This window comes from Ochotona princeps, chromosome 10, assembly GCF_030435755.1.
Source record: "Ochotona princeps isolate mOchPri1 chromosome 10, mOchPri1.hap1, whole genome shotgun sequence".
In the NCBI taxonomy this organism is placed as follows: Eukaryota; Metazoa; Chordata; class Mammalia; order Lagomorpha; family Ochotonidae; genus Ochotona; species Ochotona princeps.
Window position 1 is genome coordinate 27,840,904 of NC_080841.1, and position 26,688 is coordinate 27,867,591.

At 38.3% G+C, this 26,688-nt stretch overlaps 1 protein-coding gene across 1 annotated transcript in view; it reads right to left on the minus strand.

The window, feature by feature from the left end:
* RAB3GAP2 (RAB3 GTPase activating non-catalytic protein subunit 2) overlaps positions 1-26,688 on the minus strand; it is a 94,309-nt gene that overhangs the window by 19,841 nt on the left and 47,780 nt on the right. The window contains exons 11-21 of the mRNA XM_012931010.3: positions 26,152-26,231; positions 25,932-26,021; positions 24,234-24,373; positions 22,427-22,643; positions 21,771-21,914; positions 21,450-21,532; positions 20,673-20,737; positions 5,089-5,179; positions 3,708-3,835; positions 1,125-1,338; positions 659-756 (exon numbers count right to left, since the gene is read on the minus strand). Coding sequence (XP_012786464.2) covers positions 659-756; positions 1,125-1,338; positions 3,708-3,835; positions 5,089-5,179; positions 20,673-20,737; positions 21,450-21,532; positions 21,771-21,914; positions 22,427-22,643; positions 24,234-24,373; positions 25,932-26,021; positions 26,152-26,231 — 1,350 coding nt within the window. The remainder of the gene's footprint in view (positions 1-658; positions 757-1,124; positions 1,339-3,707; positions 3,836-5,088; positions 5,180-20,672; positions 20,738-21,449; positions 21,533-21,770; positions 21,915-22,426; positions 22,644-24,233; positions 24,374-25,931; positions 26,022-26,151; positions 26,232-26,688) is intronic.

Sequence of the window (26,688 nt, forward strand, 5' to 3'; positions counted from 1 at the left end):
TCTCTTCTTCCGTGTGTGTGTGTGTGTGTGTGTGTGTGTGTGTATGCTTAAAGGAAAGCGCATATTTTAAAAAGTGTTTATTTATTTAATGTTTTATTTGAAAGGCATAGAGACAGACAGATGGCAGCGGTGGGTACAGGAGAGGAAGACAGAGAGAGAGCAATCATCAACTGATTCACTCCCTAGTAGCCAGGCATGGGAAGGAGGTGGAGCTGGAGATCAGGATTCCAACTAGCTGAGTCAGCTGCGTCCTCCCAGGGTGAGTATCAGCAGGAAGGTGAACTGGGGCTCCAACTAAGCCCTCTTAAAGGGCTGTGAGTGTTCCAAGTGGTGACTTAACCTCTATGTCACACTCCCACTCCTCATCACTTAACGTAAGCAATTTTTGAGTTACTATGTAAGCATGGATTCTCTGCAGACTGGTAAAAGGCCAGCCAGTGGGCTGCAGGCTGGATTGGAGAGAAAAGGATGTGGCACTTGGATCTTTCCCTGGCTTTGCACTGTCTTTCAAATGAAATAAACACATAATTTTTAAATGCATAGGGAACAAAAAACATTCTAAGTATGATGATTACAAGTTTCTTTGATCATTTTTTGAAGGTTCTCTTGTACATTCTATGACATGCCAAAAGAATACCATCTAGCAATAAAACCTTACCAGTAACAGCTGAGGGCTAAGTCCCGCAGACTCCAAAGTGCGACACATTTCCTCAGTTGAGCTTTCTCCATGTAAACACTTCCAAAAAAAGAAACTTCCTAGTAGTACAAAAATAAAACACATTAGTCAATGATTAATAATCTTTTCCTACGACTAATAATCTTTTCCTACATTGCAATCTAGACCTCCAGAGGAATAAAACATCATGAGACGACAAAACAAGGGTCCAATTTACTTATACAGCAGAAAGCAATAATTTCATGTCTAACATTATAGCCTCAATGTACTTATTAGTATGATACACCTTGTATGACGCTGCATCAGGGTTACCTTATGTTGAATAAACAATACACATTCAATTCTTTAGTTAATTTAAAAACAAACCACATTTCTGAGATGCTGAATACTCCCATCAGGATTCCTTTGAGAAGAGGAAGGATTCAGAAGCGGTTTATTTTTCACCTACCTAAAGCCACATATTCCTCTTCACTTATCTTCTTTACATTGAGCACTTCTTTCTCATACTCTAAATATTCCAGGAATGTTTTTACAGGCAACACTCCATCCTCAGCATCAGAAAATCGCACAGTAGTCCTGGTATTCTCTTGCTTGTATTTCTCTAGCAATGTCTGCAGCTTAAGCAACTCTTTTTCATCCAACCTTAGCAACACAGCCAAGTCCTTAAAAACAGAAAAAAAAAGTATGCACCGACTGTCTTTTACCACAGTTTCAACCTTATGTACCAACTCCATTATCTGAATTGAAACTCAAGGCTGCAAGTAAAACTCGACTTTTTAAAATAATATAATAGCTATAATGCGTTCTGCTTAGTGGGAGATTAAAGTGAACTAATCTCAAAACACTGCATACTAAAAAGCATCATTTTAGGTCCTTCGTTAGTCCATTACTCTTGCAAAATGTTGGAAGTTGAAGACATTTTTAAGAAACATCATACTGTGTCCTCTGAATAAAGACTACAATGGATTCTATTGCAGCTCCTGTCATTGTAAGGAAAGTAAAGAACTACTTGAAATCAAAGTTTATTTACTAAACAAAGCAGTATAAAAGCTTCATAATAAAAACATAAGGATATGATTCCCATTATATCTACATCTGTAAATATATGACTCAGGGATACCAAGACTGAAAAGTCACAGACAGAACCTGCCACCCCTCGAATTATTTTCCCACAGCATTTATTCAGAAACATTTCCTGACACTACTATCACTTTTCTAAATTAGGGACATGTATACAAATACACTTGCACAGTCAAAGATCATACATTTCCCTTAGCAAGCAAATCTTCCTTACCCATCAAGAACCTTAAGCTGCATTCTTAATCAAGTGTTGTTTATTTAATTTAGAATACTATTTTTTTAAAAAAGTAAACCACAAAATGCTATAAAACACATATTCATACTTCCATACACTAAACTTACATGTGACTTTTTATGTATTATGTCCTTCAAATGGGAAAAATGAACTTTTTCAAATTATAATTTTTTATGTACAAAATCAACCATTCTGCCTAGACCCAACAGCATGTTTTCTGAAGCATCCAAATGGGTCCAGAGCAAAACAGAGTTTTAATTCTTAAAAAAATCAATTTGCCAATTGATTATTAATTTTGTGATTCTTCTGAACTGGAAGAAAATGCTAAGTATAGAGGCAATCCCGTGGTCATCACTTAATCAGCTTGGACTTTCTGATTAGTTAAAATGATTTTACACTATTGCTTAGTAGACAGAAATCCGAAAGATCCTTAAAAAGCTGTGTGATCATTTATAATGGCTTGGGACTATCATGCACAGATGTATATCATCTCAAAAGTAAAAGAAAAGATAGAGTGTGGCGAATGTTTCCACTACAGAGAAACTCTTTCATTTTTTCTAAAATTTTTTTATTCATATGTTTGTAAATTTAAAATTAAATGCTCCCAGCTTAATCCCTTCAAACATTCTAGATAATTAAAAATTATCAGTGACTTGACAAGTCATGAATTTCAAGTTGACAATTGTTTCTTTCAGACAAATAGAAGACATGAGTCCTGAGGCCAAGGAAACTGCCCGGTGTCACACAGGAACCCGCGAAGAGGACTCGAATTGATCCTATTCCCACTAAGCAAAACTTGAGATCTCTGTAGGAAAGTCAAGAATGCTGGGCACCCTCCCGAGAAGTAAACAGCACTGCACTGCAAAGAGATTATATAAGGAGCTGTCACTCTATTTTGCAAAAAGGGTACTAACATTATAAAAACATATCTTATAATTATTTTTAATATTTTGGCATAAAAAGAGTATCTTAAACTATATTTTATTTCAGTACACAAATGAGGAAGCTGTATGAATTTAATAACAGAAAAACTGGTGTTTTACATTTTGAAAAATCACTTGTTTTGCCTTAAAACACAGCATTGTTTAATTCAGTTTAGTACAAATCCTGTTTTAAGAAGTTGTTTTATAAGATGCTACCTTGAAGAAATAATTGAACATCACCAAATGATTCAAGGGCAATAAAAGTGGATTAACAAAATATAATACTCTTGTGTAAATATAAAAAACCCAATAATAGCAAGGCACAAAGACTCAGCACAGGAGTTTGTAAAGAAAACATACTAAACTTAAAAAACCTGTATAGTACTAACTTAAAAACTAAAAAAATGAGAACTTCTTTTATATAAAACTAAGCTTTAGGGCACATGTGATGGCCTAGTGCCTTAAGTACTAGCCATGCATGCGCTGGGAGCCCATGTGGGCCCTTGTTTGTCCCCATCGTTCCACTTCCCTTCCAACTCTCTGCTTGTGGCCTGGGAAAGCAGTCGAGGATGGCCAAAAGCCTTGGGACCCTGCAACAGTATGGGAGACCTGGAGGAGGCTCCTGGCTCCTGGCTTAGGATTGGCTCAACTCCTGCTGTTGCGGCTACTTGGGGGGTAAACCAGTGGACAGGGGATCTTTCTCTCTGTGTCTCCTTCTCTTTGTAAAACTGCTTTCCAGTAAAAACAGATAAATCCTTGAAAAAAAGAAAACACTAAACTTTGGGTTACTCACATTATCAGAGAATGGTGTGTCAGAATGAAAATCAAGGGAATTTAATTGATTGACAGATTCATAGAGATGCAGTAATTTCAGTTTATTGGCACAAAACTGTAGCAATCCTTCATCAACAGATTCAAGCTCTAAAAAGCAGAAGCAAAAATAATTAGGCATTAAAATTTAACAGACTGATAGGTAGGTTTCTTTTCATTAAATCTCTTACTATTGTATTACTTTCTGATGTTTTGTTATATTAAATACTGGGATGCCTGAAGTTATACCATATTTTCAAAACAAAGGTAATGTTTCCATTACAATAAAAATCTAACCTTTTAAATGAAATAAAATGCTCTAGTAGGAATAGGGAAAAAAAGACAAAAAGGAAAGAACTATTTTCTTTATGCTCATATCAAGGACACCCAAAAACAAAGTTAACAAAGTTGCCTGGTTCTTACTCATTGTGGCTAAAGATAACACAACTTTGACACTTGCATTATAGTTCAGTGTGTTAAACCAACACTTGCAGCAACATCATCAGTTGTGAACACTGGTTCACGTGGTTCAAGTCTTGGCTGCTCTGCTTTCAGACCTCAGTACCCTGTCAATATTCTTACAAAAGCAGCAGAAAAGAAACTATGTTTTTTTTTTTTTTTTTCCGCCTTACAGCCCGGGGAGGAGATCCTATCTGTCCTAGGCTCTGGCTTCAGCCTGGTCCAGCCCTAACTATTGTGGCCATCTGGGGAATGAACCAGCAGATCAAAGCTCTCTCTCTTACTCTCTCTGCCTTTCAAATAAATAAATAAACCTTGAAGAAAAAAAAGCAGCCAATGAAAACTGCCCCATTTTTTTCTTTTCTTTTTTTTTTTTTTTTTGAAAGTAGAAAGGGACATTGTAAGGATCGTCATAAGATTATTTTTACTTGATAAACTTTGGTAGTTCAGTAATTTGTTCATGAAGCTTTGAAGGATGGAAGTATATATTTAAAAACAGTGTATTTTAAAAATATATGGCATTTTTTAAAATTCCCATTTATTTTATTTTTTCCTATTTATAATTTGAAAGGCAGAGCTACTAAGTGAAGAGTCATATTTAATTCACATTTTCATTTCCCAAATGCCTACAATAGCCAGGACTGAACCAGGCAAAACCAGCAGCCAGAACTCCATCCAGCCTAGAACTCTCACTTGGATGGCTGGGCACAGAGCCCGAGTCATCATTTGCAGCCTCTGAGGATGCATTAGCAGGTAGCCTGATTGGAAGCAGAGTAACCAGGATTTGAAACAGCATTCCCAGGTGGCAGCTTAACTTGCAGTTAGGTAAAATATCTATTTTATAAATTTTGTACTGCCTAATGCATTTTTAAATTTTTTTATTTTTCATGATACATTTCTATTACCTTGGTTTTTCAAAGTGTCCATTAATGTCTGGGTGATGTTTCTAAGGCAAGAAAATGGTAATCGTTCACTTGCCAAAATGCTTTCCAAAGCCTAGAAAAAAGATAATGAGCAATTTTCATAATTAGAAGGCAATGTTTCTGAAATTTTACATTTATATGTATATTCTCACTACACCAAATTGCAACAAGAATCTACACGTTTAAGATATCTTTATACATATATCTGAGAATTTAAATTGTATCCCAAGTGTCATGTAATCAACTTCATGTCATGCCAAATATGGAATACTGACAAAAAGTCCAGACTAAGACAACAATTACTAGAAGGCAAGTGGTACTTAACAGAATGGTCATATCTTTTTTTTTTTTAAAGGCAACTGGACTTTTATTAATGTGATGAGAACTTTTTTCATTTAGTTCACATGCACAACTCTAGAAAAGAATGGTCATATCTTAACAGCTTCATTAATAACAAAAATCTGAATAAACCTATACTACCTAGGTATAAAGGAAAAATAGAAGTTACTGCCCTATCAATAATACAAGCTCACAATGATTTAGTTATAACTTAAATACTTCATTCAAGCATAAGTGGCTAAATCTATTGGCCAACCCAGGCATAGCACATGTGCTCCATACCACCATAACTACCTTTCCCCTGTAGATATTTAAGAGCTTTCATCTTCATTTCTGAAATACTTCCTCTTGCCTAAAGTAGCAAGCATTAGCATCAAGGGATTAAACTGCATGCAAAATTCATATTCATTCTTTCATATCAGCATATTAAACTGGTTTTTAACTGATGAAATGAAATACTTTAATAGACTGAGAATGTAGCATGAGACAAACATCAGATCACTACACACTAACCTCTTTGTGTTTATGGGTGAGAAATGAGTTCCAAAGGTGTCTGACAATGTCACACTTAACGCTGAGTCCTCCAAACATGGCGGCCATAAGGGGAGAGAGCCCAGAACAAATGTGCTCACAGCTATACCAGGCTAGCATCTCGTTTGCTTTCTCCCATCATTCTGTCTCCCAAAGCCTAAAGTGGGTCCCTCCCTTTCTCTAGAGTTATAAAACAATAGATAATTATGTGCTGTGTTTTGCAACTATCTATTTTCATCTATTGGAAATGCAGAGAGAGCAAAAAGCAAGAGAAAGACATCTCCCATCTACTAGTTACACCCTAAATCTGCTAAACAGCCAGAGCTGAATCAAGATGAAGCCAGGGGCAGGAACAATGACCCAGGTCAACCAAGCAGTGTCAGGGGGCCAAGTACTGAGTGATCACTTGTTGTTTCACAGGATGGGCTAACAGGAAGCTGGATCAGAAAAATGCTGAATAGCCAGGACTCAACCCAGCATTTGGATGTGGGACTCAGGCATCCCAACCAGTGGTTTAACCACCATGTCATAATACATGCCATCCAACATTTTTAAAATTCCTAACTCCACGCATGATTTGGTAGTACAGCAACAACAAAATACAAACAAGGCTGTCTGCACTGTCCTAGCTTCTTGAGGGTTGTTCTGTGATATAGTTTTTTTAAAAAGATGGTATCATAATGAGAATTGTTAGGGCTATGTCCTTCTCTAGTGTTGGCTCTACATGCCAACATTATCATCACGGGGTCATCTGTTATAACTGAGACTCCGCCTTGGGGGAATGAGATACAACACTGCCAGCTGAACCAAAAAATACAAAGAATTACGTCACTGAGACATCAGTGTTCCACAATAAATGTTTCTAACAACGATTACAACAGAAATGACAACATTCTCCCCTGTATGTTGTTATGCAATAATAAGTATATGCGTTGGTCTCTATCCCCAACCCGAGGCAACAAGCTAGTCAAATCATTGTAATTTCCTGAGCAAAAGCAGTGCTAGGAGAGACTGTCAGTCCCATCCCTTGACCTCTGTGTAGGGGAGAAGGGCCGAGCTGATCATCACCGGCCAAGTTATAATCAATCATGGCTGGATAATGAAGCCTCCATGAAAACTCCAAAGTATAGGATAGGGGTGAGTCTGGATTGTTGGACATACGGAAGTTCTTGGAGGGTGGCTCACCAAGAAGGGGCATGCATACTCTGCACCCTTCCCCTTATTCCTTGTTCTAAGCCTCTCTTCCAGTTGGTTGTTCATCTGACTCCTCTGTAACATCCTTTACAATTATGCGTTAGGGTTAGGGTTAGGGAAATTACAATGATTTGACTAGCTTGTTGCCTCTACAATTATGTGTTCTAGCTCACAGGAGGGGGTTGTTGAAACCCCAGTTCACAGCAGGTTAGTAGGATCCAGGCGTCTGTAGTGAAATCTTGTGGAACTGAGCTCCTAACCTTTGGGATCTAATAGCATTTCCTGGCAGAAAGAGTCAGAACGGAATGAAATTAGAGGACACTTAGAATCAGCTTGAGAATGTACCTGATGTGCCTATTGGCAGGAGTGTTGGGTGATGTGCCAGGGAATTGGAAAAAATCATTGTGATTTGTTTTCCTCATATTCTCAGAGGCATTATTTTAGATGTTGTGAATTACATGAAATTATTTAGTAAGGCTCCTACTTGAAAGTGTTTGAAAAAGCTGAAGAGGGAACAGTTGAGTAGCTATGACTAATATACATAAAATTGCCAGGGTCCGTGCAGTAGGTGTGAATGACACAAAGGTGTGAAGAGAACAGCTCCCTGCATGGCAGGGCCCAGGGAGCTTCCAGCTGTTTGGCAGGGCCCGGCGGATTTCTCTCTGACCACCTTGATGCAGTCTCACCACCCTTTTGCATGGACACTCAAGCACCCCACTAAGAATCCTGTAATCTATTGAGGCATTGTTTGCCCCTGTGAGATGGCTTTGGCAAATAATATCAGCTTGAGAGTTAATGTTACTGATAATGTCCTGGTGAGTGGGCCTTTAACTGCACACAGGAGTACAATCAAGCCCATGCTGTTTCCAGACACCTTATTGTGTACCTACCCATTGCCATAAAATCTGCCCTGGACATTTAGCATGCTTTCTGGGAAATGGCTTGATAAGAATTTTACAAACTAATGGAAATGATGGGAGTATGGGTTAAAACTGCCATGACAAAAAATATAGCTACTGGGACCCTAAAAGCTATCTTGTTACTGGGACCCTAAAAGTTATTTTGTTACTGTGACCCTAAAGGCTATCGTGTTACTGGGACCCTAAAGGCTATCCTGCTAAAGCAAAAAATATAGTTACTGTGACCTTAAGGGTTAGCCTGTCCTTGCAACTCTTTAGAACATAGAAACTGTAGTTGCTTTAGCTGCTTTCATAATTTCTAACTAGAGGAAATATAGGCTGATTTCACTAACATCACAAAGATATACTTTTGATTATTGTTTAATCACTTATGAGGTTGTAGAACCTGCAGTTGTAGAGGAACTTAATGTTTGGAACCTTTTGTCTTAGCTCTTTGTTTTTTCTCTTTTGATGTATTTCTCCCATTAAGTAATGGATAAGTTGTAGAATAAGAATTGTAGTAAGAGTGTATTACTGAATACGATGTGTTGCCTACTGATAAATTTTTGGCTGCAACGTTGGAATGGATAATGCCCTGTCTTGAGGTGAAACAATTTGTAGAATTGTCTTTGGAAACACTCACTTGTCAATTGCAGAATTGAAACTTAAATGGAGTAAACTTGGCTCATTGCTAATTACAATTCTTTCCGCCGTTATAACTCTTGCTTTACTTGTTCAGATAACAAACTGTGTGAGCTTGCTGACCTAATGGCCTTTAGTGCCAATGGCCCGTAATCCCCATACACCAAGACCCCGGATTTACTAACCCATACATAATTCAAGGTAGGGGCCTGGTTGTCACAGGTGGCGCCAAGGTTAGAGCCCAGACCTGAGGAGAGCGGATGAAGACTGGCAAACCAAGATAAGCAAGGAATGTGGGATCCTTCCTCAATCATTTCTCAAGAAGTTGTAAATTGTGCCCCCCTGAAACTATGTCAAAATGCCCCTAAAAGAAAACTTTGTACTGCTTCTGTATAAATAAAGCGGACAGCCTTCTTACAATGTCCACAATCATCAAGGAATCCTAGTGGTCCGTCTCTCTTTTCTTTCTCTCTTCTTCTTTCTACGCCTATCTCACGCACCCTTCTCGAGCTCCGAACTCTCGGCTGGAGCTGGACTCCGGCAAGTGGCGCCTAACGTGAGGGCTCGACGAAGGTAAGTCTTTTCTTTCTCTTTACGGCGTGGATAGGACTTCACCCAGGGTGCTGCAGACCCCCTGACAGAAGGTCAGGTTAGGAGGGGTGAATAGTCAGAACTTATATTGAGAAGTTGCGTACCCTCTGTGCTATAAAATGGGCCAGAGTGATTCTAGTGAAAGAAGTCTATATGCTGATATTATTAAACATACCTTACAGAGGAAGTACATTAAAGTTAGCAAGAAGCAGGTATTAGAATTTTTACAATTTGTACAAAAAGTTAGCCCGTGGTTTATTGAGCAGGGCACTTTAGACTTACACACATGGGATCAGGTAGGGAATGATATGAAAAGGTGGTATCGGAATAATGGAAGAGTGGGCATGCCATCCTCTGCATATGCCATCTGGAATGTTTTACGGCAGGCACTAGATGTGGGACCTGAGCCTTATCCTGCTCCTTCAGCTCAGCAGAGAGAACATACTCCCCTTATTGATCCTGAGAAGGGAGGCTTAAGCTTTAGTTATGGCTCAGTGGAAAGTGTCCATCCTGAAAATAACGTAAAATTTTGTAACAATGATCACGAAAGTTTAACAGATGAAGAAGAAGATTTTTTAAAGCCAGAAATATTTAGATTACTAGTTAGAGACTGTGAAAAGGGACAAATGGCTGAATTACATGATAAAAGGTCTCCTGCTGTTAATGATAAGCCTTCAAGGTATTCTGCTAAGCCTTGTGGGTCCTTTCTAGCTAGACCAGATCCAGCAAAGATTGGCTTTAGAGGAGCAATACAGCAGGCACATAAGGAAGGTGATTTTTTCTGTTTTCCTGTTGTCTATGAATGGGATGAACCTGAATGGGAACCATTGCCTTATAAGCTTATTAAAGAATTAAAGCATGCTGTCTCTGACTATGGGCCAAACTCCCCGTACACTATGACTATGGTGGAGGGACTAGCAGCAAAGTGGATGACTCCATATGATTGGTTTCAGGTTGCTAAGACTTGCCTCACAGGAGGAAGCTTCCTTTTGTGGAAAATGGAATATGAGGAACTAGCTAAGGCAGAAGTAAAGTCTCAGGGACCTGTGAGGCATGGCAAACCTTCTTTTACCTTAGACATGCTTCTAGGACAGGGCACTCATCTTGGCGTTTCAGAACAACTTACTCTGCCAAAGGAGACATTACAGCTTATCTCCTCCCTGGCATTAGGAGCATGGAAACGCCTGCCATCTCCAGATCAAAAGTCTTCAGGTTTCGTAAATGTTAAACAGAAGCCTGAGGAGCCTTTTGAAGATTTTGTAGCTAGACTCACAGAAGCGGTGAGCCGGACAATAATTAACAATACAGCTACAGATCTCATAGTTAAACAGCTAGCTTTTGAAAATGCTACTTCAACTTGCCAAACCTTAATTCAGCCAGTGAGAAGGACAGGAAATTTGTCAGACTATGTTCGAGCTTGTGCCGAGGTAACTCCATCTTACATTCAAGGGTTAACTATTGCTGCAGCTCTTCAAAGTCAAACTGTGATTCAGACTTTAAAGAACATGAGAAGCAATCAAAGACGTAAAAAAAGAAACAATTGCTATTCTTGTGGTGGAGTAGGGCATTTTAGCCACAGTTGTCCTGCCAGAAACTCATCTCAAAATTTCAAACAGGAAAAAATTTATATGGACACTGCTAAACCCAATTTAAATATTCCTCGCACTGTCTGTCCGCGGTGTGAGAAGGGATTTCATTGGCAGAAGGCTTGTCAGTCTAAATTCCACAAGAATGGGACAGTTCTATTGCCTCGCAGTCGATCTAAATTGAGTAATCAGTCTGTACAGGGTCAGAAGCAGGGAAACGGGAAGCAGCCCCTGTCCTGGGCCCCCCAAGTAATGGGGTCATGTATGGATATTGTCTCTGAAAGGTACAAAACCAAAATGTTGAGTGCTGCATTAAGCAATGGGTTAAAGCAAAACAGACTTAAATGTCGTAATTGTGGCAAATTGGGACATATGTGGAAAGATTGTAGGAAACGTAATACCCAAAAATTTGGTGAACAAGTTATGGGTTATCTAAAGGCTTGTGGTAACATAGGGAGTTTCAAACATCCTGCTCACCTTGCAGGGTTTCAAACCACTGTTATTCAGAAGCAAATGAATGCTAAAAGTTTTAATTGTGGGAAACCCAGCCACCTTCCAAAACAATGCCGAACAGCATCTCCTTTAGCTCAAAAATGTGGCACCTATACTGCTAAGGATCAATGCCTTAAGATAAGTCCTAAGTGTCATAGAGGTATACATTGGGCAAAAGTATGTAAATGTAAATCTAAAATTGATCATGATGGCCAGTGCCTGTGGTCAGGAAACTCCTGGCGGGGCCAGTCTTGGGCCTTGAACAATCAGAGGTTTAAAAGACAGCAATATCTTACCCAAGCTGTGCCTATAGAAGAGTAACAGGCTTAAAACCTGACATTAATTGGGAAAATGATAATTAAAAGTTTGCATTTTCCTTGGCAATTAATTATACTACCTACTGTTCATATTCCAACTGGATGCTTGTGGCAACAAGGGCGTTTAGAGTGGCTACATCTCCTCTCCATGTATGAAAAGGTTATTACTCCTTGTTGTGCTTTGGTCTCCACCTTAATTATAAAGAGCTGTCATAAGAATAAGAAGCCTTTTTTCAAAGATGTAAATAAAATAATTATTCTTTATAGCTCTAAACAGCTTACTTTTTAATATCCAAGGTTGAGACAAGACAAATAGCATCTTAACCCTTGCAGATACAATTTCAAACCAGTTAGCTACATTTTGTTAAGTCATATTTACATTTTGTTAAGTCATACAGTTATATTTCAAAAGATTTGTTCATTAACCCCTTTGTTTTTAACCCTTTTTTTGTTTCCTTAACCAACTTCTTTACTCTTTACAGATGGTCATCTGACAGAATAGCTTCTCTAATCATAGATTTTGAAAACGTCCTTACTGGCCAATGGAAAGGACCTGATTTGCTCTTAACTTTTGGAGGAGAGAATGCTTTCAGTTTTTCCACAGGGCTTGGACTTGCTGACTCGAATTCCAGATCGACTAACTAGACAATTTTGTCCACTTTACATTTCTACCCCTCTGTCATTTCGCAGCAGCAAGCATCCTCTACAGAAGTTCCTCCTCCTGCCCAGCAACTTTAGGGTTAAATTCTCTTCTCCCCCAGCAGGTACGCTCACTCCCGACCCCCGCCTGCTCCTCTTTGTTAGGATACTCATCCCACAAGTGCAGTTTCTCCAGGACCTTTTACTTTTTTTTTCCCTTTGTCAAGCCTCACACACCCAACTGTTTTTAGCACAAAGCGGCAGGGTAGGAGATAAACTAACTGGGCCCACAGAAAAATATCTAGCATCTTGTACTTTATAAATAATGTTTGTACAAACTTAACATCTCTCTTAACTCTATTGAATTTTTATCTTGAATTTTCGAATCTTATGAATATAACTCTTAAGCTATTGTTTAAGGCATTGCTTTAAAAGTGTAACATTTACACCAAATATAAACTGGTATAAAAGTAACATTTAATTCACTGTTAAAAATTTTTTCCAGGTATGGGATGCATCCATGTACTCTTATCTGCTAGTCTTTAATTTAGATATATAGTATTTAAAATACTATTTCCAACATTTTCTAAAACATTCACCATTGATTCATGGAATTAAAATCTGATCCTCTGTTATAACAACAAAATTTTAAAACCAAATATTATAACATCTCCTCTTAATTGTTTTTATCTAATTAATGATTAAATTTTTCTGGTTAAAAAACAAAACAAAACAAAAAAAAATTTTTCTGGTTAGCTCCAGTGAACTCCAGACGTGACTTTGCTGAAGTGTCTCAGAATATAAGATTCTATATTAAAGTGATCTTTGTGTTCACATTGCTTAATATTGATAAAAGTTATGTACTTATTTTATAGTTATTTAAGTGATCACTTAATGCCAATAATTGAACCTAATCTATATTATTTTACATAGAGATTCTGTTTCAACTAGATGTAAGTCTTAATATCCTTGATATGCATCTAAAAATTCAAAAGTTTGTTTTACTAGATATAACGACTGAATAGGCTTTTGGATTATATTGAAGATACTGTTAGATGCAAAGGGGCAAAATTTTGTCATATCAAAATACTACTAATTTTTTTTTTTACAGCCGTCTAATTCAAATTTGTGTGTTTTCCAATGTTCCAGGACAAGTAGTGCTTAATAATAATAGAATGCAGGCCAAAAAGCCAAGAAAGGATAAATGTTTATAGTTTTGTAAATATGTCCAGGCTATTAACTGCATGTCTTTTGGGCTAATTTATATTGTTGGGATAATTGAAATCAATGTCTTCAATAATGACCAATTTTTTTTCTCTCAGGGTTTCTATTCAGACTAAATTATCATTGTTGACTCTTCACTTATTAATTTTGAATGGGTACTTCTATCACCAAGCTTGGTTTATAAAGGTGCCTTAGTAAATCCTAAATTTGTCTGACATGATCTCTCATGCACTTTGTAACATTTTGGAGGCCTCAGTCAGAGGATAGTAGCCATCCTGAGTTCTGAAGCCTGGCTTGGTATTCTGGGGAGGCCACCGTGATGATTAACACGGCCCCACTGCCAGTCCTGGCTTCCTAGCTCGCAGGATTTGCACTGACCTCTGCCTATATACAGATATCTTATCATCTATAATTGCTTGTTTTGAGTACTCATTTTGGGACTCAAGAGAGCTTGATGCAACACAACTTCTTGAGTCAGGGTCCATACAAGACGTCTTTATGACCCATTAGCTTTTAAAATTGAGTGAGTGTGGTGGCCACCTATGTCTGTCTTGTTGTATGTCTTTCTGTTAAAATTGTTTGAAATTCTACTTTTACAGTCCTCTATAAAAAAAAAAAAAAAAAAAAAAAAAAAAAAAAAGGAAGAAGAAGAAGAAGGAAGTGTGTGTCTGGGTGTGTGTGTTTGTTGTTTTACTGTTCTGTTTGGCCTCAATGTTCCTTGAGATCAAATGAGAAATGGGCACATGACAGATCTTAGTTTTATGGAGCTTTTTCCCAGCTAGAGTTATTGCAAAAAATTGTTTTAATTGTTATCATACATTACTGTTTGTGTTTACTAGTTAGGAAATGCTATATTTTTAACTGACTTTTGCTGTTTTTGTAATAACAGGAAAATTATTTCAAAAACAGCTGTACGTGTCTGATATCTTCCCTAAGTCGTCTTGGTAAAATCTTTATCATAATCCACTTTGTATTCTCTTCCATCTGTATTTGTAAACCGGCTGAACAACCGTGGCAAACCTATGTTAGTATGAACAACAGGTAATTCTAGCCAACTTATAATTTTAAAATGTCTAAATATCTTAGGTTCATTACTGAAACTACTTTATTGTTCTGTCCTAAACTAAGATTGTTCTCTGGCTCACATATTTACATCTCAGACTATCATTGAAAATGTTTCAAGTCATCCATATACTTGCGCTCAAGTTCACTTAATAACCAGGTTACTCAGGTTATAGTCTTGTCTCCTCATTCTATGTACTATTTAAGGTTGTACCTTTATTTTAAATTCATAGCAAACGTTAGACCTTTGGGTAAACATTTTCTAAAGCTGATTAATTAATAGTTCTCACCTAATATTGTTACTGAGAGTGATCTTTAAAATTATTTTTTAACTTTTCTTCACTTCTCTTCTACTTCCTCTCTAAAACTCCAAATGACCTCTCAGAATATACAGTTAGATCTCCAGAATTTATATAGGTATGGCTAACTTATAAACCTGACATCCCAAAGAGTGCCTCTACAGCTCACTTTCCCAGAGGCCCAGAGAAAGAATAGTGAGCTAGGTACTAGGGTGCTATCTCTCCTTCTTGCCTCCCTCTGGCCAAAACAACAGAGTTTATCTAGCCTCAGTGCTACCCTTGCTGAGGTCAACAGACACTTCCACCCGGAAATGTTTTAAAGGCTGAATCTGAAGATCAAGACCTGCCATGAGGACACATCACGTGCACATCTGCTGACTACCTTCTACCACTGAAGACATCTCTGCACAGAACTCAAGCCACTTCCAAAAGGACTGTTGATAAGTAACATTCCTCCTTTACAAGATGGAGCCTTAAGCTCCCTCCAGCTTTCCTGAGATGGTTCTGTGTACACTGTAATTTGTACTAAGTGTATTGTTACTAATTGTCTTAATTCTTTCCTGACGCCTGGTACTTTTGTTATCTTAAGAAGGCCCTCATATGTAATGTTACCTGTAAACTTGACTGAACCATGGTATGATGATGCTGCTCTTTATGCATTGGAATCAATTTCTACAGCTTTATCCCGTCCTAAACGCTTTGTGGTTTCCTTATTTCTAGATCTTACTGCCTTTATTACTCTTATTGGACCTCTTGCAGCTTCAACAACTGCCTTGACACAACAAGTGCATACAGCTCATCACGTTAATACTCTTTCTCGTAATGTTAGCCTTGCCTTATTTACCCAAGAAAGTATTGATAAAAATTTAGAAGCTAAGATTAATGCATTAAAAGAGGCAGTGATTTATATTGGCAATGAAATTCAACACTTAAAAACCAGATTTGATGCCACTTGTCACAGTATTTACAAGTGGATCTGTGTCACTCCTCTCCCTTATAATGACTCACACGTCTCTTGGAATGATGTTAAAACTCATCTCCAAGGTGTATGGAATAGCACTTCTACTACTCTTAGCATCCAGGAATTACATGCCCAGATTTCTGCCATCTCTCACTCTCAACTTCAGGCCATTTCCACAGGAGGCATTGCTAATCAATTTTTACAATCTCTTTCATCTTTTATTTCTAATAAGACCTTTTCTTCATTCTTTACTAATTTGGGAATCACGCTAATTGTTCTCCTTTTTTGTGTTGTTTCTTGGCCCAGTCATCTTCCGACGTTTGAACTCCATGATTCAAGCCACTCTCAGAGAACTGCGCATCCTTCAGCTTAATACTAAAAAGGGGGAAATGCCAGGGTCCGTGCAGTAGGTGTGAATGACACAAAGGTGTGAAGAGAACAGCTCCCTGCATGGCAGGGCCCAGGGAGCTTCCAGCTGTTTGGCAGGGCCCGGCGGATTTCTCTCTGACCACCTTGATGCAGTCTCACCACCCTTTTGCATGGACACTCAAGCACCCCACTAAGAATCCTGTAATCTATTGAGGCATTGTTTGCCCCTGTGAGATGGCTTTGGCAAATAATATCAGCTTGAGAGTTAATGTTACTGATAATGTCCTGGTGAGTGGGCCTTTAACTGCACACAGGAGTACAATCAAGCCCATGCTGTTTCCAGACACCTTATTGTGTACCTACCCATTGCCATAAAATCTGCCCTGGACATTTAGCATGCTTTCTGGGAAATGGCTTGATAAGAATTTTACAAACTAATGGAAATGATGGGAGTATGGGTTAAAACTGCCATGACAAAAAATATAGCTACTGGGACCCTAAAAGCTATCTTGTTACTGGGACCCTAAAAGTTATTTTGTTACTGTGACCCTAAAGGCTATCGTGTTACTGGGACCCTAAAGGCTATCCTGCTAAAGCAAAAAATATAGTTACTGTGACCTTAAGGGTTAGCCTGTCCTTGCAACTCTTTAGAACATAGAAACTGTAGTTGCTTTAGCTGCTTTCATAATTTCTAACTAGAGGAAATATAGGCTGATTTCACTAACATCACAAAGATATACTTTTGATTATTGTTTAATCACTTATGAGGTTGTAGAACCTGCAGTTGTAGAGGAACTTAATGTTTGGAACCTTTTGTCTTAGCTCTTTGTTTTTTCTCTTTTGATGTATTTCTCCCATTAAGTAATGGATAAGTTGTAGAATAAGAATTGTAGTAAGAGTGTATTACTGAATACGATGTGTTGCCTACTGATAAATTTTTGGCTGCAACGTTGGAATGGATAATGCCCTGTCTTGAGGTGAAACAATTTGTAGAATTGTCTTTGGAAACACTCACTTGTCAATTGCAGAATTGAAACTTAAATGGAGTAAACTTGGCTCATTGCTAATTACAATTCTTTCCGCCGTTATAACTCTTGCTTTACTTGTTCAGATAACAAACTGTGTGAGCTTGCTGACCTAATGGCCTTTAGTGCCAATGGCCCGTAATCCCCATACACCAAGACCCCGGATTTACTAACCCATACATAATTCAAGGTAGGGGCCTGGTTGTCACAGGTGGCGCCAAGGTTAGAGCCCAGACCTGAGGAGAGCGGATGAAGACTGGCAAACCAAGATAAGCAAGGAATGTGGGATCCTTCCTCAATCATTTCTCAAGAAGTTGTAAATTGTGCCCCCCTGAAACTATGTCAAAATGCCCCTAAAAGAAAACTTTGTACTGCTTCTGTATAAATAAAGCGGACAGCTTTCTTACAATGTCCACAATCATCAAGGAATCCTAGTGGTCCGTCTCTCTTTTCTTTCTCTCTTCTTCTTTCTACGCCTATCTCACGCACCCTTCTCGAGCTCCGAACTCTCGGCTGGAGCTGGACTCCGGCATAAAATAACAGGAAACAAATATTTATCATCTATCTGGTTCTGGCTTAAAGTAGAGTAGCAGTTCGGTGTTACCTATGGTGGTTGAAGTGACATAAAACAACGTATGGAGTTAAGACATAGGCAGCATTAGGATTAGGGTGAATAAAAAAGTTACAGAGAAAGAAATCACAATCAGTTACCATGGGAATAGCTACAAAACTAAGAAAAGGTGACAAGTAAGACAACACTATGGGATGCTGAGGCTATGGGGCTACAAGGACTCTTATAAAGTACTAGAGGGAATATAAATCAGTACAACTAATACTAATTATTAGTATTAATACTAATTATTACTACTACTAATAAAAAACATCAGTTGTTATAGCTACTCATCATCAGCTATTTGTCATCAGCTATTACAGCTAAAGAAGCTGACACCTTAGCAATTCTACTCTTAGGTATAAACTCAAAAGAAACTTGCAGAAGTATACTCTGAGACTGGTACAAGGACAAGCATTGCATCATTCTTTGTAATGGAGAAAACGCTGGAAACCACCTTAATGTTCATTAATAAGAGAGTGGATAAATAATTTCCAAGGCAAAATTGATATGGTATGTTAAATGAATCAATTACAGGTACAACTACAGCTACATAAAATAATACAGTACATATAAATATGATACATGTGTATAAATGTAATATTGAAGGCAAAACTGAAGTCACAGAAGACATACAAAACAATGCCATTTAAAAGGGAACCCTACTCCACTGCTGGTGGGGTTGCAGGCTGGTTCCACCTCTATGGAAATCAGTATGGAGAACATTCAAACAACTCAAAATCAACATACTGTATGATCCAGCAATAGCACTCCTAGGAATATAGCCAGAACAATTGTTTTATGAGAAACCAACATGCACTCCTATGCTCATAGCAGCACAATCAGTAATTGCAAAAACATGGAAGCAGCCAAAATGCCCATCAGCAGAGGACTGGATAAGAAAGCTATGGTTCATCTACTCCATGGAATACTACTCAGCTATTAAAAAAAACAAAATGCAGTTCTTTGTGGCCAAATGGGCCAAACTGGAAACCATAATGCTAAGGGAAATGAGCCAATCCCAAAAGGTTAAATACCACATGTTTGCCTTAATTTAAGATGATATGATGTTATGTATATGTATGTTATATGTTGTGTATAAACTAAAATTGAAATGTAAGTGAGGTGGTCACAGAAGGTAGCTAGGAACTCGCATTTACTTTTAACATATTGGTTACTCATTACTATGTCAATTAATTCCATAATGATGTAACTTTTTGCTGATGGTATGTTGGAGCTTTTAATTGATCGGGATGATACTCTGCTGGCTCTGTCTTCAGACCAGAGAGGGTATACCTAAGAAGCCGTTGAACTTGACTGGACAATAAGATGCTGGACTCTATGTTTGGTATATGTTTGCAATGGGGGAATCCCAACTGAACTTGAACTGTGGTTATGCAACAAGGTGGAGGAATCCACCATGGTGGGAGGGTTTGGGGAGGGGTGGGGAGAATCCAAGTACCTATGAAACTGTGTCACATAATACAATGTAATTAATGAATTAAAAATAATAAATAAATAAAAAAAAGAAAATAAAAGAAAAAAACAAAACCAGGGAACAGAAAGGGACGAATGGTTACAGGAGTTAGGGTTTCACTGTAGCACAAGGAATATTTTTGGGGTGTTATAATATGTGAATTTATACATGTGTTAGAACTCATGGGACCACATATCAAAGAGATTTCATTGTATATCAGTGTAACAATAGTGTAAAGATGGAATAAATTGTAATAATCAGAATTAAAAAAAACAATGCCATTTATAAAAAGCTCAGAAAGACAGAAAATGCATCAGTATATTTCAAAGGAGACACAAAGAAATGATGCAACTATAAAGGAGAGAGAAACAATACTCTGAACTGTGGCTACCTTAGGGATAGAAGGACATGACACTGAGAAAGGAAAGGCACGCCCCTTCAGTTCTGGCCTGCAGTCTCTCCCCTGAGATGGTTAGTCATACACACATGCTTATCATTACTCTGGAATCCAAATAATGTTTTATATAAACATCCTATTCACAATAATAAACAGTCTTAAAAGAGATAGACAACAGAAACATCCACATGGTAAAATAAGAATGGATAAGTAAGATTAAAACCATGAAGACTTTAATCTGTCTTGTTTGGTGATAAATAGGAAAATAAAAAAATTTTTAAGTGTGGTGTACCAGGGTACTTCAAAAAGTGCATGGAAATGGAATTAAAAGTTTCTTTTTGTCGGGAGCACTGCACGTGTGCCCTAAGATGGCGCTGAGACCTCTCCTCCCTCCGGAGCGTGGTGGTACACAGGTTTCAGGAAGTGCCTTCTGATTGGCCCGTAGCTGCATGCTTAGCGCGTGTGCTACGCGTGATCAGAGCCATGATTGGCGTGCCTGCCGCGTGCATCGGTGACCTTTAAGCTGATTGGACTAGGATTGTATTTAGCGGTGGCGGTTTCAGGAAGAAAGGGGGACAGGACAGGAAGACAGAGACGGAGACGGACGGACAGACTGAGACGGAGGACAGAGTACGACTGGGACGGACGGACAGACAGAAGACTAGGGGTGACGAGGAGGTTGGGGAAATGAAGCGGAGACAAACGGGAGGAAAAGGGAGAAGTCGAGTCGACTGGCTGGGAAACGGACTGGTTGGAAGAATAAAGTGCCTCAAGATATAGAACCTGGAGTGTCGGGTGAATTCTTCTGCGGGACGGAAGACCCCGACATCTTTTGTTGTAAAACTTTTTAAAATCATGGATATCTGTATAATAGCTACTAAGTACAACAACTCACATATTAAATACACTTACTTGTCTTTTGGTTGCAGGGTATTTAATATCAAGAATCAATTCCCTTATTTCTGTTTCAACTGAATCTATGAACACAAAATTAAAAGTTTCACTTTTAATATATTGGCAAAATATTCTAAAATAAATTCACATATTTGCATTATCTGTCAGTCCAAAGAATTGTGGGGTTTTCCTATATGATTCTTTTTTGTTATAAATTTCAACATCTCTAAGATGGCATACTTTTTTCTTTCTTCTACTGCACAATTCCAATAAAAAGTAAAAGTAATTACTTGTACCTCATCTCATTTGAAAAGGAACTATTTAATAGCTCATTGATGCATTTATATACACATTGAATATTTATTTTCATTTACTTAAAAGGCAGAGTACCAGGTGGGGCAGGGGGAGGGGAGGGCGGAAAGGGAAAGAGAATGAATGTGTGTAAGGAAGAGACAGAGGTATATTCCAAACACAAAGTCACTCTCCAAAAGCCTACTACAGCCAGAGCTGGCGCAGGCCGGGAGCCTGGCACTCCAACCAGGCTTCACAAGTGGGTGGCAGAGGCCCAAGCACCTGCGAATCATCTGCTGCCTCGCAGGCTTCATTAGCAGGAAGCTGGATTGGAAGCGGAATGGCTGGGGCTCAACCCAGCCCTCCAATAATGTGTCCGACACAGTGGTATGCCGTTAACGCCTGCCTGCATTTAAATATTGTGACTGCTCTATTCAGAATATTTTATTGCTTTTAAGATGACAAAACAATATACTTAATTATTTTTACTTAAGGGATGCTTACCAAGATTGGGAGATTTCATTTTCAATAAAGTTGATAGTTTCTTCACTAAATGCATATCCTTGGCTCGTTCACTCTTCTTATCACTAAAACAATAAATATAACATTTTCACAGGATGTCAAATGCGTTCATTCTAACTAAGACTCACTCCCATTTCACCTTTATATGCTTCCCATTTAACTTTAAAGGTAGCAGTCGAAAGGCAAAAAAAAAATAAATAAATAAAATAAAGAACAAAATAGCTATAAAACAAGTCACAGTTCCTAGAGATTAGGAAATGTTAGCAGAAGAACATCAGTCGGCAGACATTCAGTAAGCCTTACCTCAGTGCCAAATGGAAAGGAACATTCACTGTTTTCACACTTCCAGACATGGGGTCCACAAGACAGATCTGATAAGTCTGTGGCTGCCAACTCTGACTGATAACATTATTCAAGCCCATTATTTTATAGCCAGGATACAGCAGCCTAAGGAAATCACATACCAACATGGCAACACATTAGAAAACAGAGAAATATCAAAAGGAGTTTTTGTTATAGTTAGAGAACACTACAGATTTGCAAGTTTAGAGACATCTATAATACTACCAGTTTAGGAGCATTAATGAGGCAAATAGATGTTGATACGAAAATGTATGTGAAGCAGGACTCAAGACAGAGTCAGGCCTACACTCAACAGCAAACCAGTCAGCTCATTTAACATCATCAGCAGGGGAATCTGAAGGAACTCCTTTTCAGCCTGGACAACATAAGCGACCTAATTCAACAGCCAATGATGGCATTTTCAATGTCATTTCTTTATTATTAAGTACTTCACCCTTAATTATGTATGAGGCACTCAAAGAAAAAGCCATAATAAAGAACATTAAATTCCCAACAACTCGCAGCCTAATGAGTAGTTGTAACAAAAGCTTTATTTTAATAAAAGCATCCCAGTATTTCTTTTTGTAGCTAGCAAAACACCAGGACCTGCCACTTACCTGCAGTGCTTTCCCACGTTGAAAGCTCCTACTCTAGGTCCCTGCTGTGTGCTCCACACCTCTAGAATGCCCCTTCTTGGGGCGTAAATCACAAGGAACTGGGCTACTCGACTTGGACCCTGAGTATTTCCGAAGGGAGAAAAGTCCACCTTCTCTGGCACCCTTTCGTGCAGATCTTCTACAATTTGAATCCACCCAATTTGTGCATCACGGTAGCCTTGGGTAGAGAGGAAGGGGGAAGGTAATTAGCCAATTCATCAAGGTTCAGCAGCAGTCTCCCCAAGCACCTGGGAATAAAAGAAGAGTGATGGAGCACTACCTTTGTCTATCAAATATCTTAGACAAGTTAACAATAAATACAGTAAATATTCAATCTGTCATCAACCCTTAATTTGCTTCAGATCATTTTCTTTAATAGACAAAACTAAAGACTCCTGAGTATCGCTACCTGCTCCTATCTCCATTTCTCCCTCTTACTAAAAGATTCCTTACTTCAAAAATATTTAGGGGAGATGGCCAGGTTTGGATTTCAGTTAAAAGTCTACTTAAAATACACACACACACTACCTTCCCTCATGCCCAACTTGATTTCCTGCTATTCAAGCCCCTTGGCGGTTAACAGAGGGAAAACAACGTGCTGTAAAGTGAAGAAAGTTCCTGCATGAGCAAAGAAAAGCAATAGCTAATGCTTTCTTCCAGTTTTAAGATGATCCCTCTCATGAACAACTGATACAACCATCTTTAGCACACATGGAAAAGAAACCTGCATAAAGTGCAGAGACAGGATAAGGCCAGCACTAACATGGATTTGGGCAAACTGGTACAGCTGTACCTTCTCACCTCTGATGTTGTCTAGGAGATAGGCACCAAGAAATGAGGATGGTCAGCAGTATTCTTATTTCTACAGACACTTAAACAACAGATGAAGACTACTTCAGCCTGTCACTGTACAGCTTGTTTGGCAGGAAGGTGACAGGGGCCTCAACCTGGTCCGGAGTGATGTGATATCCTCAAACTTACTCTTTTTCACATTGTAAAGATGGTACCTTCATCATGGTTTTCACAGTTTTTGCTGAAAAGTTCTGTTCCAGAGGACTTTAAAGAGTATATTCTCTCATTATCTTCTTTATTCAGGGACTTTTTTTTTAAAACTCAGGTGGACAATGTACTCAGTCTCTTGTAACTAAGTCCTGGCTACTAAATTGTACATAAAGATGACAAACTGTGGGTAGGTTCTGCCAAGTACACTTGACTGACAGGTAGCTTCTCTTTCTTCTCTGAACCCAAGAGGGCAGCTGGTCTATCATTGAGTGGGGTTCCTTAGGACACCATGGTAATTGATAATGACATCAAACCACCGATTTATTAGCAGCTAAACGAAACTCTGTGCCATAGTTACTGATAAACTAAGTGGATTGATCCAAGCACATGGATATGTAGATATAATCAGGGGTGATGGGTGTGCTACATTCTACTATCTTGAATCTGATGGACATGGCATTCTAATTTGGGAACATCTGGCTCAACAGTGCCCTTGTGAAGAAGAATGATTGTAGCTGAATTAATAAATTGATGATGACGATTGACAATTTAAAGAAAATGCATAAGGCGGAGGTTCTAAGTGTCTGTGAGTGATCAAACTTAAATGATCAATTAACACTGGGGCCAAGTGTTACCAATCTGAGTTCATTTTGTTAGAAAAATCTGAAGGATTAATGAACATTATTCAGAAGCTGAAGGATAACATCGCTCAACTCTTAATAAAAAGTGAATTAACTTCTTTCTGTAGATTTCTGTAAGGAAGTACCTTTCCACATGCGTATTGCAATGCCTCTAGCTACATCCAATAAAATGACTCTGCCAAAGTCATCGGTGACCGCTGCTAGTGTGTTACACGGAGATAGACATATGCTTTCACCATGGCGTCTAGAATCTGGAAGTCCAAATCTGATATAAAAAAGAAAACAAAAAGCTCAAATCATGTTCCAATCTGCAGACATGCACAACAACAATGAAATGCATAAATAAAATGTCACATCTATTTTTATCTAAAGAAATATGAACCTTGCCTAACAGCTGATCATACCTACCACCTGCAATCTAAAGCAACTGAAAGCAATAAAATAAAAATATAGTCATATGTTGGGTTTCTATACAGATTCCCCTTATATTTTTATGGACTATTTTTTTTCTTAACAAACTTGTTACAAAAAAGAAGACCCTCACTATCAATTAAATTATATAATATGTTGCTTCTACACAGATATCTTTTGCACACTTCAAATTTTTGTTTCAAGTCACTTCTTTTCTATTTTAGGCATAAATTGCTGGCACTGATATAATTTGCCAGAATTAAAACCTTTCTCTGCCTAAACAGTTATCTCAAGGGTGGGTATTTAGTCTACGCTAGTGTAAATACTCATATCCTGTATCCGAACACTTGGTTTTGAATTCCACTTTATCCTGACTTCAGCTTCTTGCTGAGGGCAACCCTGAGAAGCAGTAATGATACCAGGAACTCTTCTCAGCACCCATGTGGATCAAGACCTGGGTTGAGTAGCTGGCTCCTGACTTTGGATTAGCCCATCCTAAACAGTGAAGGCCTCTGTGAAGTGGACCAGTAGACAGGAATTCTCTCTCTGTTCTGTCTCACTACCTCCCACTAAGGATGAGAATTTTGTCTCAATCTTATTCTCCCTACCTCTCAGACATAAATTAAAATAGCTAAATAGTTATTTCTAAAGTATATGGCTTATCATCAACCTCATTAGAACAGTGAGCAAAAAAAGTAAGGAGGTAATTAAAACGGACCAGAGCACTCTCTCTGAGAGAAGGCCCTGAGACACAATGTTCAAACTGTTGTAACTACAGGGCCTTGTGGCTAATTTCTTGATTCTTGGCTGAATGTAGGATATGTGATGTGTTACAATAAAATACATATATTTTAAAAAGATGAAAAAGGTCTTAGAAGATAAAATACATTTTAATAATAATTAGTTGATTCTATTTGGGCAAAGAATATCTATAAGGGAGGAGTTCTATTTTCTTTCATGGTGGTACTTTTATTAGGTGCATTATAAAATGATTAAAAACCAAACCAAAGGGTTGGTGTGTTGCATAGACGCAGCCAGCGTCCTATTTGGGATCTGGCTTGTGTCTCAGCAGTTCCACTTTCCATCCAGCTCCCTGCTAATGACCTGGGCAAAAGCAGCAGAATATGGCACGAGTGCTTTAGCTACTGCCACCCCTGCTGGCAAGAAGCCCCTTGCTTCGGCTCGGTCCGCTGTGGGTGACTGCGGCCATCTGGGAATGAACCCGTCTCCTCCTAGCTCCTCGGGAACTCTGACTTTCAAAATAAATAAATAAAGTTTTTTTAGAAAATCATTCTTCACATTAATGACCATCAAAAGTTCTTACAGCTCATGAGGTCAACAAGTCAATTAATAAGAACACTGAAAATCATGAATTAATTAATACTACAATTTAAGAAGTGCTCCAGACTTGCCTTACAGCTAATGGGGTAGCTGGTTCAACCTTCGGCTTTTGCTTCTGGACAGCTTCTTCCTCATGCTTGCTTTTCCAGCCAAGCCAACCACTAAGAAGAAAGAAAATTTATAATAAAAGTAGAGCGGCTTTTAGAGTTTAAAGTGTAAACACTCAAATGTATGTTAAAACTAAGCTAGATACAGATCACAGATTTTTAAATTTAATTGTTATATAATTACCTGGCAGCATTAAATAAAGCAGAAGTGAGTTTACTTGCAACTGCTAATGCAACATGAGATAATAATGGTTGTGTGCTTCCCTGAAAAGCAGAACATTTGAAAGAGAAGACTTAATAGCTTACAAATAAACATTCAACAAGGCTTACATCATTATTATTATTATTATTATTATTGTTAATTACATTGCATTATGTGACACAGTTTCATAGGCTCTGGGATTCCCCCAACCCCTCTCCAACCCTCCCCGCATGGTGGATTCCTCCACCTTGTTGCAATATTACAGATCATATTCAGTTGAGATTCTTTCATTGCAAGCGTATACCAAACACAGAGTCCAGCATCTTATTGTCCAGATACATTCAACGGTTACTTGGGGAGATCATCTCTGGTCTGAGGGCAGAGCTGGCAGAATATCATCCCGATCAATTAAAAGCCCCAACATAACATTAATAACAATTTACAACATTATGGAATTATTTGACATGGTATTGAGTAACCAATATGTTAAAAAAAATGCAAGTTCTTAACCACATCCTG